The 15,576-nt window shown below is 48.3% G+C and overlaps 6 protein-coding genes across 6 annotated transcripts; 2 read left to right on the top strand and 4 right to left on the bottom strand.

The window, feature by feature from the left end:
- Positions 1–139: 139 nt before the first annotated feature.
- On the bottom strand, positions 140–1,382 carry BP5553_02204 (putative KES1-involved in ergosterol biosynthesis; the record flags this gene model as incomplete). The annotated part of the gene is made up of 2 exons (XM_032010827.1): positions 140–935; positions 991–1,382. 2 exons carry the CDS (start codon positions 1,380–1,382, stop codon positions 140–142), a joined length of 1,188 nt encoding a protein of 395 aa, XP_031874881.1.
- A 750-nt stretch (positions 1,383–2,132) lies between these two features.
- BP5553_02203 (uncharacterized protein) lies at positions 2,133–3,386 on the bottom strand (the record flags this gene model as incomplete). Its single annotated transcript, XM_032010826.1, has 4 exons — positions 2,133–2,693; positions 2,749–3,051; positions 3,113–3,223; positions 3,279–3,386. The coding sequence occupies 4 exons, from the start codon at positions 3,384–3,386 to the stop codon at positions 2,133–2,135; spliced, it is 1,083 nt and encodes a 360-aa protein (XP_031874880.1).
- Positions 3,387–4,791: 1,405 nt separating this feature from the next.
- On the bottom strand, positions 4,792–5,774 carry BP5553_02202 (uncharacterized protein; the record flags this gene model as incomplete). Its single annotated transcript, XM_032010825.1, has 3 exons — positions 4,792–5,190; positions 5,246–5,526; positions 5,588–5,774. 3 exons carry the CDS (start codon positions 5,772–5,774, stop codon positions 4,792–4,794), a joined length of 867 nt encoding a protein of 288 aa, XP_031874879.1.
- Positions 5,775–6,279: 505 nt separating this feature from the next.
- Positions 6,280–8,289, top strand: BP5553_02201 (Cysteine proteinase; the record flags this gene model as incomplete). The annotated part of the gene is made up of 1 exon (XM_032010824.1): positions 6,280–8,289. The coding sequence occupies one exon, from the start codon at positions 6,280–6,282 to the stop codon at positions 8,287–8,289; it is 2,010 nt and encodes a 669-aa protein (XP_031874878.1).
- Positions 8,290–9,677: 1,388 nt separating this feature from the next.
- Positions 9,678–12,865, bottom strand: BP5553_02200 (uncharacterized protein; the record flags this gene model as incomplete). Its single annotated transcript, XM_032010823.1, has 4 exons — positions 9,678–9,954; positions 10,007–11,548; positions 11,602–12,322; positions 12,577–12,865. 4 exons carry the CDS (start codon positions 12,863–12,865, stop codon positions 9,678–9,680), a joined length of 2,829 nt encoding a protein of 942 aa, XP_031874877.1.
- A 520-nt stretch (positions 12,866–13,385) lies between these two features.
- BP5553_02199 (uncharacterized protein) lies at positions 13,386–15,512 on the top strand (the record flags this gene model as incomplete). The annotated part of the gene is made up of 2 exons (XM_032010822.1): positions 13,386–13,799; positions 13,977–15,512. The coding sequence occupies 2 exons, from the start codon at positions 13,386–13,388 to the stop codon at positions 15,510–15,512; spliced, it is 1,950 nt and encodes a 649-aa protein (XP_031874876.1).
- Between the last annotated feature and the right edge of the window lie 64 nt (positions 15,513–15,576).

The following is a 15,576-nucleotide window of genomic DNA, read 5'->3' as shown; positions in this document are numbered from 1 at the left end:
AATAACCCAGCGGTGGTACGTAGTACAGTAATTGAAAAGAAATTAATCCTTATTCAAAAGACTTGTTCTTCGTCACCCAAATCTCATCTATACATATACGACTCGACCCCTTACTTGACTTTTTATTTCTCAGATTTACTCAACTCGCGCCAGCTTTCTTTTTCTCTGCTATCGCGCTCGCCTTCTTCTCATCGAATCTCCAGACTCCGCCGGTCTTGTCAGGCTCTGCAAGAAATCCCGGGATGGAAGGCGCCAGCTTTTCCAAGACCTCGTCGTTCTCAACCAAGGAGAAATATCTTCGCTCCCACGTCCTCCCTTCATCTCTCTCCTTCTGCCTCAATTCACGCTGCGCAACCTCGATCTTAGACTTTTCAACCCCAGTGACATCCATATCGCCTATAGCAATCCCAGCAGCAACCTTGGCCCATGCTTTCCGTGATTCTAGAGGACCTTGCTCTTCGAGTGGCGCAATTATTAGAGCCGTGGTGGGCGTCTCAGCATCATAACTCCCTATAACGCCACCCTTCTTGCCACCTTCTGTGATATCAAATGACTTGTTCCACTGCCCACTGATTGTGTAGAGTATCTCTTTCTCCTTGTCAGTGGGGTATAGAGTGGCTGTGAAACTGTTCTTCTTTCCCGATAACCACCCCTTACCGCTGTAGTCAATCTTGGCTGTATATCCTGAGCTGCTGGTAATGTATGTCTTATCGTTGAGCTCAACAAATGGAGAGCCAAAAATTAGACCTTCGATGTGCAGGTTTGGAAGCGTGATGAGGTAGGTCTCGTTGAAGGCGGGTATAGAATACACAGCGTGCCCAATTTGTTTCACATAGATCGTGCGGGCAAATGATGCCTTTTGGGCATTGTAGCCTTGCAGCGATACGCCGTGCTTGTCGTTCGAAATATGGTAGGCAGTAACTGGTGGGTGGTGACTGAGGTAATTGTTAGTTACAGAGGATGTCCTGCAGATGGCTTGAATATACGCACCTCACTTGCTCGGAGACCAACTCAGTCGTGCCGGCGTCGTCAACCCATTTACCCAGGAAAAGCTCCCCCAAGAACGGGTTCAGTGGTTTCTTCTCATTACCATACTTGTCGCTGCGGCTTGCATACTGCTGCTTCAGCGTGCTCAAGAACCACTTCAATACCAGCAATGCGCGCTTCTGGGGGTCTTTCTCAGCAGCCGGTGCGACAAAGATCGAGGGATGTTCCGCCCAGTACGACGAGAATTCGACAAGCGATGTCGATGACAGGATGAAAGGGGGAGCAGTCAATGATGCGAGATCCCCATTGAACGACGCGATAGATTTCAAGAACGCAGTCCAGGATCCTTTATTCTGCGCAGAGACTCCACCGCCTTCTTTCTCGCTGGAGGACATGGTTTCGTGGTGGATTTGCAGAAATGGGGGGCGGTCGCGTTGGGATTGGTGTTATCAATTATCAACAGAGTGAGTGGCTCTTATCAGAGTATGTGCATAGAAATCGAGGTAATGAGTGTAGGATAAGATGGTGAGGATCAGTCTTCGTGGGAGAGGGGACTACTTGTTGCCCCACGGTGCTCGAGAAGAGGGATGAATCGCATGCGCTTAGAGTAGCCAAAACGTCATCCGGGGGAGGCTGTGTTGGTTACTCGAGATTCCAGTTACTCAATCCCTGGGCCAACCGGACCCTGGCATGTAGTGCCCAAGCGATAGCACCTGCACGTGAGTTTTTATTAACTGCAACAACCAAGCTTTAATTTGCAAATATTATGTCTAGAGCTGTCTGAACATGAATTTAAAAAATTCCCTTTCTAGCTTTTCGCCGGTTGGGGTTGTTATGCTTCCAATGGGGACAGGGGGGGCCCTAGTGACGGGCAAAGTCGACTCATAGCCAGCAACAATTGCGGAGGGTTTCATTATAATCTGCATAGCTAAGTCTATATTTCTAGATTCCAAACAGAATGGTTCAAGGTATTATTTTAGCGCTTGAAGTAAGAGAAGGGCCGTAGGTTGGTAGCAATTAATCACGCAAATCACTCCAGTAGAACTGGCAGAAATGGCAGGCGTTGGCTTCGTACCTCATAAATTGTTTTACAGGCCATAACTATCAAATTCGCCTCTCAATCATGGGTCACATGCTAAGACAATCTAAAGTTGGCCAGCGGTGTTGAAATCCTTCAGACCTTCAGCAACACGCTGCGACATGGTTTTCTCTCCTTCCCGGACCCAGACGCGAGGATCGAAGTACTTCTTGTTTGGCTTATCATCGCCATCAGGGTTGCCGACTTGCTTCAGCAGGTAGTCCTTCTTGTTGAGGACGTAGTCCCGGATGCCGGTGAGATAGGCGTACTGCAGATCAGTGTCGAGGTTAACCTTGACAACTCCGTATCCGATAGCATCGATGAACTCCTGCTTTGAAGATCCAGATCCTCCGTGGAAGACCAAGAAGACCGGCTTGTCCTCCTTGGCTCCGATGGCATCCTTCACGTGCTTCTGGTGCTTGCCGAGAAGTTCCGGGTGGAGCTTGACATTGCCGGGCTTGTAAACGCCGTGGACGTTACCAAAGCCAGCGGCAATGGAGAAGTATGGTGAGATTGGCTGGAGAGCCTTGTAGATGGCAAGGATATCCTCGGGTTGAGTGTAGAGGGAGTTGTTGTCGACATCCTCGTTGTTGACACCGTCCTCCTCACCGCCAGTAATGCCGATTTCCTAGAAACGAGCGTTAGCGGACTGTGTATTCCATATTTTTGAATCCGAGACCTACCATCTCGAGCCACTGCTTCATTGGCGCAGCACGCTTCAGGTACTGAGCAGTAACCTTGATGTTGTAGTCAACCTCCTCCTCGCTCAAATCAATCATATGGCTGGAGAAGAGGGGCTCGCCATGCTCCTTGAAGTATTTCTCATCAGCGTCCAGAAGACCATCCAACCATGGGAGAAGCTTCTTGGCGCAGTGATCGGTGTGCAGGATGACTGGAATGTTGTAGGCAGGGGCAATAGCACGGATGTATTGGGCACCTGCGATACCACCAGCAATTGAGGCCTCCTGGTTACCATTGGCAACACCCTAATTTGCTCACAGTCAGAATGGGATCGTTTATCGAATAGATCGAGCCATGTTTACATACCTTTCCTGCGAAGTAGGCAGCGCCACCCTGGGACATTTGAAGGATGATAGGGGCCTTCGCATCGCGAGCAGCCTCAAGCGCAGCGACGACGGTGGAGGAGGAGGTGACGTTCTGGAGCGGTTTTAGACGGATTCTATAGATCGGTACGAGGGTTTATATGACTCACGATAGCGGGGATGGCAAACTTGTGCTCCTGGGCATAGTTGAAGAGCTTCAGGACGTCATCGCCAACGATAACACCGCTCTTGCGGCTCAGGACATCGAGGGCACCCATCTTTGCAAGCTGGTTGTGTTGGGGTTGGAATTGAAAAAGTTCTGGGAAGATCGGATGCTGTTAGCTAGGTGTCGAAAGATACGAGTACGTTAAGTAGGGAATGTCCTCTTCTCTGCGCTACAGAAAGGGTGCTGTTGAGGCCTGATCGGTATTCGTTTCGTTCCCCGCTACCGCATAATCGAGGGGATGCTCCGGAGTGCGGGAGCGCGATAAGAAGAGCCATACACGGCCATCTGGAGCGAGACTTTACTAGAGACAACTTACCAGTGAATTGGAATATCCAAGGGGTTCTGGGGATGTAGGAGCAAAGGTGTAGGTGTAGCTGGGAGCAAGCAGAGGAAGAAGTCTTTCGATTTAGTTTCTTGGTGGGGTAGATATGTAGATGTAACTCGGGTGGGGGGGGGCTGGCTGGCTGCTCGCGTCATGGGTGGATCGGGGGCATTCCCCTCGCTTCTTTTGCTTTCCCACCGCCGCTAACTGCAAGCTGCCGATGGTTCGCCGGCCAGAAGGCGAGAACCGGAGCTTGCCCAAGGGGCCGGAAGTCATTCTCGTTGCTATTCTGGGTCCAGAAGTCTGTTTTACAGTACTGCCTGACGTTATCACAATCATAATGTAGCTCGCGCTGGTGGCCGCCTGGTGGTGGTAACGGTACTGCCCCAATCCCGTTGGCTACCTAGGCGCTCTTCCCCACGATATAGTGGCCATCCAGCCGCTGCCAGCTGAGGCATTATTATTATATACCGCAAGCCGGCCGTCCTTCGGCTTAGACACAATCGAATAGCTGCCACTTAGCAGTTGGCCCTGCAACAGCAGAAGCTGATCAAGCCACACCTTCTCTCGGCGCCTGCCAATCAAAGAGCGTGACACCTACACAAGGCGTCCCACCACATGTTGAGGGAAAATTGGAAGAAATGTATGACAGTAATGAACACGGCGAGGAGCTGCCAAGCTGGGCAGATGCGTGGCACTCCCGCCAAGATGATTGCCACATTCGAATGCAATAGAACTGAATCGAAAGAAGGATATCTTGAATCATTCAAGAGAACTGGAATTCCTGACTTGGCAACCTTGGAAAGACTATACTTGCCCGGAATCCTAAATGAACGCTGAAATTCTTAAGAGTTGGCTGGACAGACTATAGTCCAAATCATTAAACTTCTGCCGAAGCCTCTCCTTATCGCATCGATCAACTTGTGAGAGAGGATGGCCTGTGAATTGAATCCCGTTTGAATTGACCTAACTCGTACGCTTGGAGGCAGAGTTGCAGTTAGCTATACCTCGTATCTTGGCACTTACCTATCTGCAAGAACCAGCACGTCTTGGAAATCACATTCGCCTTCCTATGGGGAAGAAATTTGGTGGTATTACACAGCTAGCTCTTGATACATGTCCTCAAATGCTCCGTTTATGCTAGGGCGCTAACCTTGATGGTTCTTCGAATTGCACTTGGGGCGCCCCTCAACCTGATGTCGATCTCAAAAGTCCCCAAATGCTTGATACGATCCTTTTCCTCTGCCTCTTTCACGAACGATATATCCTCAGGCGACAGGATTATACCGGCTCCCTCCTCATTTCCGGCGAGTATGGTGTTGATATCCGCAGCAATATCGGCTGTTGAAACGGAACCGTAAATGCTAGCATTTTGTGGTATTTGCGCGCCTCTTCCAGAACCTGAGACGGCTGCATTAGCAGGGAGCGACGGTGACAATTTCTTGGGGGCAAGGTGTGATGTTGGGATTGGGGTGCGATGAAACTCGACAGTCGGGACAAGGAGGCGCGTCAAAATTGACGTGGCTTGTTCGGGCTATATTAGAGTTCAGCAACCATTCATTCAGTAAGTTTGGGTTCACGAGTCTGACCGTTAAAGGTTCTGGTGCAGCAGGCTCCACGGGCTCCACAGGTTCTTGAATGGGATCCAGAGTGGCCAGGGGATCGTTGGCTGTGGTTCCGGCGTCCGAATCAGCTTCAGCCTGCATCGTGCTTGACACCGCTTCTTCAGCTGTCTGTATGTTCCCTCGTTCTACTATATCTTCCTTCTTCAGCCCAAGCTCGGCCAGTCTAGCATCCGTTACATATTCTGCCAGTTTCCTTGGGTACCATTGATTTCGCATCACGCCTGGGGCCACCGACATGACAGTTCCTTTGGATTAAAGTTAGAATCTACCCAACAGGATAACCATCTGGTGCAAGGGGAGACTTACCCTTCTTGCCATAACCCTTCACATCTTTCAGAAGAAGAGCGTTGACCTTATTCGTCCCTTTAGGAGCGTACTTTTTCCCTCTAATTTGCTGGCCAGCTGGGAACAAACGCCGCTCTCCTAGGCCGGCTACTGTGCGCCGTAAACAGGAGATGCATTGGGGAGACCTCGTTATCAGAGGCGATGCCATTGTGGAGGTTGCGACTCTGCGATTGATTTGACCAATTTCAAGCTCCCGATGCAAGACGCTCGAGATGCAGCGAGGTGGAAATTTTGTGATGCGCTCACGCCATCCTTAGTGGAGACACACCCCAATATGACCGAGGCCACCAGGGGGGCCCGATCCATCCGATTAGGTCACCATGGTCATTATGGAACCTCTGATGGCAAACACTGAATCGTTGAGATTATTTGTTTGCTGGAGGTTGTGACGCATTTTCGGCATTCTTCGATTGTACATAAAATTGACAAACAGTATTTTTTTCTTTTTTGGGCATTCAAGAGCAATCGCAAGTGCTTCACAAGTCCAAAGTCCGGCTTACGAATCCCAGTCGCAATACTTGCAAATTCAGTCAAGTCGCAACCACCCTACGACTCCACAAAACCTAGCCTCCACTTTGAAGATCATCTGGCATGGAAAGTTTCTGCCAGATAGTCCATCTGCAATCCGCCATAGAACCTGGCTTAATCCAACGATGCCAGAGAGGCCTGTCACCATCGCATACGCCGCAGGGGCTGGTCTCGCTGCAATAGCGCTGGTCTACGTCTTCCAACCTACCTTCTTCATCGACGGAGATTCTGCCGGAACATCTGCCAGCTCGCGCAAGAGGGGGATAGTTGGCTTATCGAATTCCGCCAATGATTGCTTCATAAATTCTGTATTGCAAGCATTGGCAGGCTTGGGAGATTTGCGCATATATTTGATCAGGGAGACACACAGAAGGAAATTGGACGACGCACAGATATACGCTCATGTTGTGGACGACCCAGTGCGCAAAGGCCTTCCGGCATGGAAACTAGAGGGCTTACAAGCTGGGACTGTGACACATGGGTTAAAAGAAATTTTGGATTCGTTGAATGAGCGCCCAATATACCGGAAGACAATATCAGCGACCGGGTTCGTTACAGTGCTGGAGCAAGCCTTTAGGCAACGAATATCACGCCAACAACAGGACGCTCAGGAGTTTCTGCAAATTGTTGCGGAGCGGTTATGCGACGAGTACCACGCAGGACAGAGGGCAAGGGAACGTGCGAACCAGCTGGCATTGAATGGCGAAAACCCCACCCTTGATCGAGACAACACTCCTCCAGATGGTTCCTCGAGCCAGCCGACTATAGAAGTCGATAATGGATTCCTTAATGGTGGCAGAATATTGGACACGGAATCAATATCAAACGGCGCTGGAGATGGCACAGAATCACCTCACCCCAACGGATTACTGGACAACTCGGAGGAGGGCTTTCCTCTTGAAGGAGGCTCCGAACAACAAATTGAATGCTTGACGTGCAAATTTAAACCCAAACCCACCGGAACCACATTCTGCACGCTATCACTAAGCGTACCGCAAGTCAGTTCAACGACACTCAATTCATGCTTCGACGGCATGTTCAAAACAGAATATATAGAAGATTTCAAATGCGAGAAGTGCCGGCTCATTCATGCCCTGACCATGTTCAAGGAGGAGTACGCGAAATCGAATTCCGAGAAGTATAAAACGAAAATAGAAAACGCTATAAGTCAACTAGAAGATGCCATAGAGACGAATCCCGAAAAAGAGCTCAACGATGTCGAGTTACCAAATATAAAATTTGCTCCCAAGCGGAAAATAGCAAAGCACGTACGGATCACGAAATTCCCCAAAATTCTTGCCATCCATCTATCACGGTCTATTTTCGATATCAATTCCACTATGAAAAATTCCGCCAAGGTCTCTTTCCCCGAACGGTTACGGTTAGGAGGGCTGCTTGACCGCAAGATGTACCGACTTATCAGCGTCGTATGTCATAAGGGCAGTCATCACTCAGGGCACTACGAGTCATTCCGACGGCAGTATATGTCACCCCCCTTCTCCACGCCGAATACGTTCCACGTCGCTGGCGTGTACTCCAAGCCTCCAACCCCGAATGCTTCGCTACTATCAACCCCTCAGATAACCGCATTACGCAAACCAGATGACTATAGTGGAGATATCAGCCCGGCAATATCAACGCCAGAACTTCTGTCGAGCTCTCCTGACTCGGTATCCGGCACCTCCATCCCTCCTCTCAACGGAGTAGGGTCACCCAGTAGCTCAACCATTAACATCAACGGGCGGCCCATCTCAAATTCTCCTCCCACGTCCTCGGGCAAATCAAGTAAAGCCAATGGCCCAACCTCCTCTCCCAACAACGACGCGGAAACAAGCAGTATCCGCTCTTTAGCCCGCTCCGCAAAATCAACCCTCTCCAAAGTCCACCGCTCCTCCTCTACAAGTACTAGAGATCGCTCCGAAAGCAACACTAATAACGCTAAAGAAACCGCTCCGAAACCATCAGTCGCCGATGTACTGCGTGGTGGGAGTAAAGCCAAGCGCGCTAGTAGTCGCTGGTGGCGAATCTCAGACGAAAAAGTCAAAGAGAGCAAGACGAGTGATGTATTAGGCATGCAGCGAGAAGTTTATATGCTATTTTATGAGTTAGAGAAGGATGATGACGGCCGTTCATAGTCAAGAATTTATCACATATAATGAATATAACGTCTACTTAACGAGTTGGACGATTTACATGTTTCAAAGAAGTTGGGACTTTGGAGGAAGGGGCGGTGGTGGAAAGTGCGTGTAGCACTATAGTTCCATGTGTAGGATATCATATTGTCTTCTTGGTGCCGGTGCATGTATGTTGCATGGAGAAGCCGGTCGTTGTGATAGCGATACTAAGAATATATCTAAATTTAAGTTTTTCATGACGGAAAAATGAGCGTGATAGCCGCCTCGATGGACAAGTTCTTCGATGTTGCAGGATGTGAGAAAGTCATCGTGGGGTGAGAGTTTGCTGTGGTGTGCTTTGCGAACCTCGAATAATATTAATGCGCAGTTACGACTTAACAGACGGCTATACTAAGAAAAATCAGTATACTGTGATTACCGAATCAAAGAAACAGCTTTGTCGATGTCTTAAAGCTTAGCTAACCAAAAAACAAGATGGCAACGTGCGTAGGTAGTATAGAAAGCTATTCCCAGGCTATGTATACAGACACAAGTGGCTAGCTATTGCATCAATTCATTATATAACAGGGTGTTTATTTTGTTATGTAAGTCTATGTAATACTTTAACTATCGTCTTAAATGTTTCCTTTTGTTTTTGCATAGTTGCAACAGTTCGTGGCCCCTCTAGGCCGATTTGTATTCGTTCTCCATGGGCATTAATTCAACCTCGATAGGCTTTCTTTCTGCTAGATTTTATGTGCCATTTTGTAAGCAAGGTACATGTACATGGGGGGTAGATATTATATTCTATTTCTTTTAACTAGAGGACTTGCTAACTTATTTACTCTCACTTTCCGAGAACTTCCCGCCACAGCAGCACGGAGTCAGGGCTGGCTTTACTATCAATCGTATCCTCGTGCTCTAGACCAAGAACACGCTCTTTTAGCTTGAAAAGCCGCTGGCGCTGGCGCGTTCCCTCTGCCTCCTCAATCTTGTCCAGCGCCACAAACGTGTGGGAAAGGCTTTATATAGTATTCGGGTGCTCTGGGCCAAGATTGTTCTCTCCACTCTAACACCTGCCGAATTGTCTGGTCTGCTTCCTCATACTTCCGCTGTGGCACAAGCACGTCTACGAGCTTATCTCTACTATCGAACATAAGGGGGTCATCTGCTTTGAGAGCATGCTCCCTGAACTTTAGTACCTGCCGGCATATTGTCTTTGCTTCTGGGTGCTTGCCTAGCCGCAAAAGCACTCGCGCGAGGGCGTACATGGAATGAACTGTTTCCGGTGCGCTCAGCCCAAGAATCTGCTTCCTTGACTGGCATACTTTCCTGTATTCCACCTCTCCTGATTGTTTATGGTCGTTCTGCGTGGTTCCTGTTCATTTTCGCCTATGTACTCGTTGGCTTTAGGTGGTGTGGGAGGGGGCGGCCAACGGCCGGGTTGCGTCCAATCGAAAACCATTAAGCCCAAAGTTGGAAAAGCCGTGGACTTTCTTTACATGCTTCACCATATCGATCTCGGACATCCAGCCATTCTTTCCCGCTAGATCACAGCTATCATGGTGGCAGTAGTATAAGAGTTCAGAAATTTGATCGCCATCTTGGAAAGAAGCACTGTCCTCGACGTGATGATAATTGCGGATGTGCCGTCGGAGCTGGTCCTTTTGGCTGTTGCCCTGAAATCTAAAACAGGGAAATCAGCATATTACAATACCAACCTCAACAGGGGTCTTACTTATCACAATAGGCGCAGATATTCCAAGAGGCACTGGTCATATCCCCCAAGGCCCCCATCCGGCTACGAATGATATATGCAGTTAACATTGAAGTCTTCTTCATCTCAGGCATAATGAACCGTTCCTCGCTGTCGAGTTGGATTAGGGACCATTCGAAGGTTGTTTCAAGTTCGTTGGATGCTAGGCAAAAATCTGATATCGGGTCTTGTTGGTTACACATCAGAGACGCCCTTTTTTCAGCCACCGGCTGCCTGTTAAGGTCATTCAGCCTCTTGGTTTGCTCTATGATTTCACTTTCGGCTAGTTGCTCCTTGACAAACGCAGCTGTGCTCCAATTAGGGTCTTCCCCCTCGTTCAATGGCGCAGCCTTAATTGTATAAACGTGGTAGGAATTCCTCTCCTCCTCCGGGGACACCTCGTCTATCGTAGGTCCATGAATGGTGTCCACATCAGAAATCAAATTGTTTTCCGAATCCAGCCGCTCAGACTTTCTTTCATTTGTGGCATATTCCAAGCCCGCGGACCTATCCAAACCATAGGCCCGTTCCGATTTGATGAAATTAGCGTATGAATCAATTGGAAAGTCATCCAGGAGCACACAGATGACACTAATAATCAGGTCGAGATCTGCCGGATCTGGTGGCATTGAGGCGTAATGAAGTGATATCAAGTGGTCTCGAATCGACGAGGGGATGTCGACTACCTTAGGGGCGTTTGCTACAATATAAGTGTCTAGCAAGCTCTTCCACATCATCCGTATGTACGTCTGGTCAGACGCATATTGAGAGACCAGTTCGTAAATGGGTTCTTCGTTAGTCATATTGTGATAGACCTTTAGATACCTCCTCGCATCCTCTAAAAATTCGGAAAGCTCTAAGCCATTATTGCGGGAAATACACTCTTCAAAAGCCCCGAGAATCCATGGGTCTGGAGCGGAATTGGACAGGACATCTTGTAATGTTGGTAGTCGGGGAATATCGGCTTCAGTAGCCGATGATTCTCTGGATTTTCCGGGCTCCTCGACGTCCCATTGGTGTACGTTGTCTATCAAAGAAGACTTCTCAGAATCCACGCGTGCTTCAGCAATATTTGAATCTGCACTGCCCTCTTCAGTATAACCTCGAGGGATTGCAAACAACGCCAGCTGTTCCATATGAGCTCCCACATGGTGCTTAAACTGATTGGAAGTAACTACAAGCGTCTCTGATGCCGGAATATGCAAGTTGATTTTTCTAAGCCGTGTTTCCCAATCGTCACAAAAGGGGCAATCAGCTGGAGAGGCTGTTATAGCTGGTCGTTGGCTCATCCCAAGGAGAACAGGAATCTGATCTTCGAAGAAAGATGAAGAATGTCGATGTTTGAGATGGCTCTTATAATCACCTGAAGAGGTGAAGGAACTGTGGGAGCAGAAATAACATTTCCACTCTTTCCGATGGTCTTGGAGCTCATGCAAAAACCAAGTATGGGGATCCGCAAACATCTTAAGCTCGCAAGCCTCAAATGTACAAACGTATGGCTTGAGATCTGAGAGCACATGTTTCCTAAATCGCACATGTTAGACTTTGATGTAAGGGTATCTCGATAAATTGCTTACCTCCATGCTTTCTGAGTCTTGGTTCCCTGTATTTGCCAGCAGTATGGGCATTCAAAATGAGACAGGTCTTTGGAGACATTATCCAATGGTATAACTGTAAGTTTGGTGCTGCTCTTGTCCTCGTCTATGGAAGTTGCATACGATGTTTCGGACCGCAATTCCTCAGCAGGGTCCTCGTGGGGAATCAGATCAGAGGTTAATAACAACGTAGAAGCCTGGGTTTGTCCAATACCGCTCAGGGCGGTGTTTAAATGGGCGCTTTGTCCATCCGCGCCCATACCCGCTGCAAAGCTGGGTCTTAAAGTAGTACGATCTTTCGAAGTTACCGATTGTGGATCTCTCAGCGTCCTGGCATGGTGTTCTCGGCAATACCAAAGGTACTGCCGTCTTTGAGTGATTGCTTTACCTAGCCGAATTGCTAACCAGTCCTTACCTTTTGAATGGAGGGTAGGGAATTTATGTCTGACATGGCTTATGTCGAATTGGTCATTAAAAGGAGAGCTCGCCGCTGCAGCAGCTGCAGCTTTTGAATAGCGGTCTCTGCTTGTGCTATTGCGGATGATCATTGAAAGTCGAAAGAGATTGTTGATAGCATCAGTGATCGATGCGAAGATCTCCTTAATCTCGGAGACTTCTTCATCGCCGTCCGGTCTCGAAACGTCGGCATCATCAATCAAAGAACTTGTGCGATTCGCCCTCGTGTTCGATGCAATTGAGTAAGCTAAAGGCATTAGGACGACAAGTTCCTTTAACAGATGAGTAGGAAAATGGCATCGTATTAGCTGGAATATAAGGCTTCAATGACCTCGTTTTAGTAGCGACTCGGGCGTTTAGAAGTCCCAAAGGTCTAGATGACCAGAACAAGATTCAACCGTTTGACCCTTGTCCCCCTTTGCAAACCTCCGAAAACAACCTTGAGATAAACGTGACAGTTTTTATTTCAAGGCCTGTAGATATATAAAATTTTAAACTCACCTTCTTCGAGAGATTCGGTAAGCTCTTCAAGGAGGTCAATAATCTGAGTGGCAATTTTGGGTGTATTTCGCAGCCGAAAATCGAGTGAGCTCTCGATTTCGAGTCCATGTAAAGCTCCAAGGTTTCCAGCCCAGAGTTTAAAGCGGCCAAAACAATCGGCAGCTTCAGATCCGATTGATGGAAATTCGGCCACCAGGTCAAACAGCTCCAAACATATTTTTGCTTGGGAAGCTACTGGCGAAGAAATAACGGTAATCACCGGCGAACGGGCCTGTGGGGAAGAAGCCATCCAAAAACGAGGCCCACTCCAAATCCTTTTATAACAGGGTCCCAGAACCTTTGAGATATCCCCACAAGTTCCTCAGTATATTTGAGATATTCAGAGATAGTAGACTCCTTCAGATCTTGATTCTTAAAATATATATCCTCACAAGGCTGGGACTGTGTGGTTTTGTGCTCATGAAGTCGCGCTGTATTATTCCACAATGAAGTTGCCTAACCCGAGAGCAGTATTGAGGAGATTTTGCTGGTCGCTAGGAGGTGAGACCGCGGTGGGAGATTGCAGCGTATATTAGTTGATAGCAAACTCGGAATAAGCAGAATTCGACACGGCTCAATCGTGGTGAGATGAAGCATCGAACGAGGCTGTCGATGTGACGGAGTCGTTTCGCTTCTGCACGTTGACGCTCAGCCACCACTGGGGTTCGTGAGCATCACCCAGATCGTAACGACATGGACGCTGCACCTTCAGATGCTATCGATGCGGTCCTGAACCGTACGAAAACTCATCGAATTGTCAACAGCTTAAAATGAGCGGGGTGGAGCTCGCCGGCATCGTGCTGGGCGCCTTCCCATTGATGATTTCAGCGCTTGAGCACTATCGCAAGACTGCCGAAGTGCTTGAAGGATGGTGGAAGGTCAAAACCGAATACCGAAAGTGTATGCGGAATCTCAAATATCACAAGCTCGCATTCGAGGAAAACTTAGAGGAATTGCTTCTTCCATTAATTGCCGACGAGGAAAAGCTCCAGCTACTCATCAATGACCCAGGCGGCCCTGAGTGGAAGGATCCACGTTTGGAGGTGGCGCTGACAGAGAGAATGCCAAAGACATACTCGTCTTATTTGGACACAATTGAGATGATGATGGAAGTTGTTCAAGAACTCAACGACGCCCTTTGCATGAATAAGGCTCAATTTCAAAGCCAAGTCGATATTGAACATGTGAGTTCATCCATTTGTATCTTCCATGTTCTGCAAGTTGCTGTCAGGTGTTTATTTAACGTGGCAATACCTTCAATATTCCATCATGAGGGAGCGGTTGAACGACTATGCCTATTAATATCTGCATATTTCCTATGGAGGTTGGAATAAAAATGGGCCACTAATTCCGCTCTACAGAGATGCGAAACGAGCACGGTCCCAGGCAAAACCAAGTCCTCTCACTTGACCATCCTAACTACAAATATAGAATGGCAGGCGCAAAGGATCAAATTAGCCTTCAATAAAAATATACGGCAAGAGCTATTTGAAAATTTCGGAGATCACAATGCCAGGCTCCGCGACATTCTAGGTTCCTCAGATCGCCTTGCTGACTTGAGGCGGGCAAGAGCGTTGAAGACGAACACGGTTGATGCAGGCCTGTGGAAATTTTGGAAGCATGGGAATTCTCTGTTTAATGCTTTGGCTGAGGCATGGTCTTGCAAGTGTCAAGCTCTCCACCATGCCAATCTGCTACTGCAACATAGGGTCTCCCCAACCGCAAATTTTAGGGTCGTGTTTTGGTTCAAAATGCAATTAGCGGGGGGCCAGTATCCGTGGACGTGGCAAGCAGCGAATATCAAGGAGCTCGAGGAACGGTCGACTCCAATACCAATCAAAATTAATGACCCGGCTACCATTCATCCCGCCACCAACGGACAAGATTCCACATCGATATCCCCCACTCCAAAGCTCGCCGAGCAGGTGGGTACTCATTGCAAGGATATCCCCAAGCAACGTAGAAAGTCTTTGGTGAGTAAATTCATGCAGATCAAGAGCTCGACGTCTGCTCTCAAGACTCAGAGTGGTGTTGGGACTGTAGAGCTTGTTGTTTACACTCCTCCCACCCGCCAAACAACCCAATCCAAAGTATCATTCGCGGAGGATTGCAAATATGAAGTCACTGAGGAACCTGCAAGTCCTTCCATCACCAATCTATGTACGAAAATCGCAAGCTGTCCTCCTGATCTGCCGGAATACGGTTCCTTAAAAGGAGACTCAAGCCGCTATACCGTTCAGCCACTTTGCAAGGCGGACAACGAACCTCAAAGTCACATAAACCTCGAGACATTGCTCAGTAGCTCGTCTCCTATCACCATAACCCGCCGGCAAAGACTCCAAATCGCACTCATTCTTGCATCCTCTCATGTACAGTTACATTCGACACCTTGGCTAAAGTTGAAATGGACCAAGAAAGACATTTTCTTCCTCTACGACGCTAAAGAAGAGGCCAATATTTGCATCGATCAACCATACATCTCGCGCAACCTTTCAAAACCTCTTCAACAGCAAACAAACCAAGGCCACATCCCAAGCACGTCTAGTGCTAACACACATGACTTTCAAGACAGCATACGGAACCTTGGGATTATGCTCCTAGAGCTTTGTTTTGGTACAGCTATTGAAGAGCACAAGCTCAGAAGAAATCTCCTTGCTCCCGACGAGCAGGCGGTACAGCTGATCAACTATGCTGTTGCAATTCAATGGTGTCGAGACGTGCTCGAGGAGTCTGGACCCGAGTATTCAGACGCCGTGCTTTGGTGCTTGCACCACCATGCGCCGGATTGTGACATAATTGGGGACAAGCAAGATAAGTGGAGGGCGGACATGTTCGCCAGAGTAGTTGAGCCTTTGAGATGCTGCTATGATCATTTAACGGCGGGTAAGGTTTATTAACGCTTGTCATGAACAGACGAAATCCCAATTTATTCAGGAGGGAGAATGGGGGAGAATGAGACAC

Source organism: Venustampulla echinocandica (genome assembly GCF_003357145.1).
Source record: "Venustampulla echinocandica strain BP 5553 chromosome Unknown scaffold_0, whole genome shotgun sequence".
In the NCBI taxonomy this organism is placed as follows: Eukaryota; Fungi; Ascomycota; class Leotiomycetes; order Helotiales; family Pleuroascaceae; genus Venustampulla; species Venustampulla echinocandica.
The sequence above is the reverse complement of the archived record's forward strand: the minus strand, read 5'-3'. Positions and strand labels throughout refer to the sequence as shown.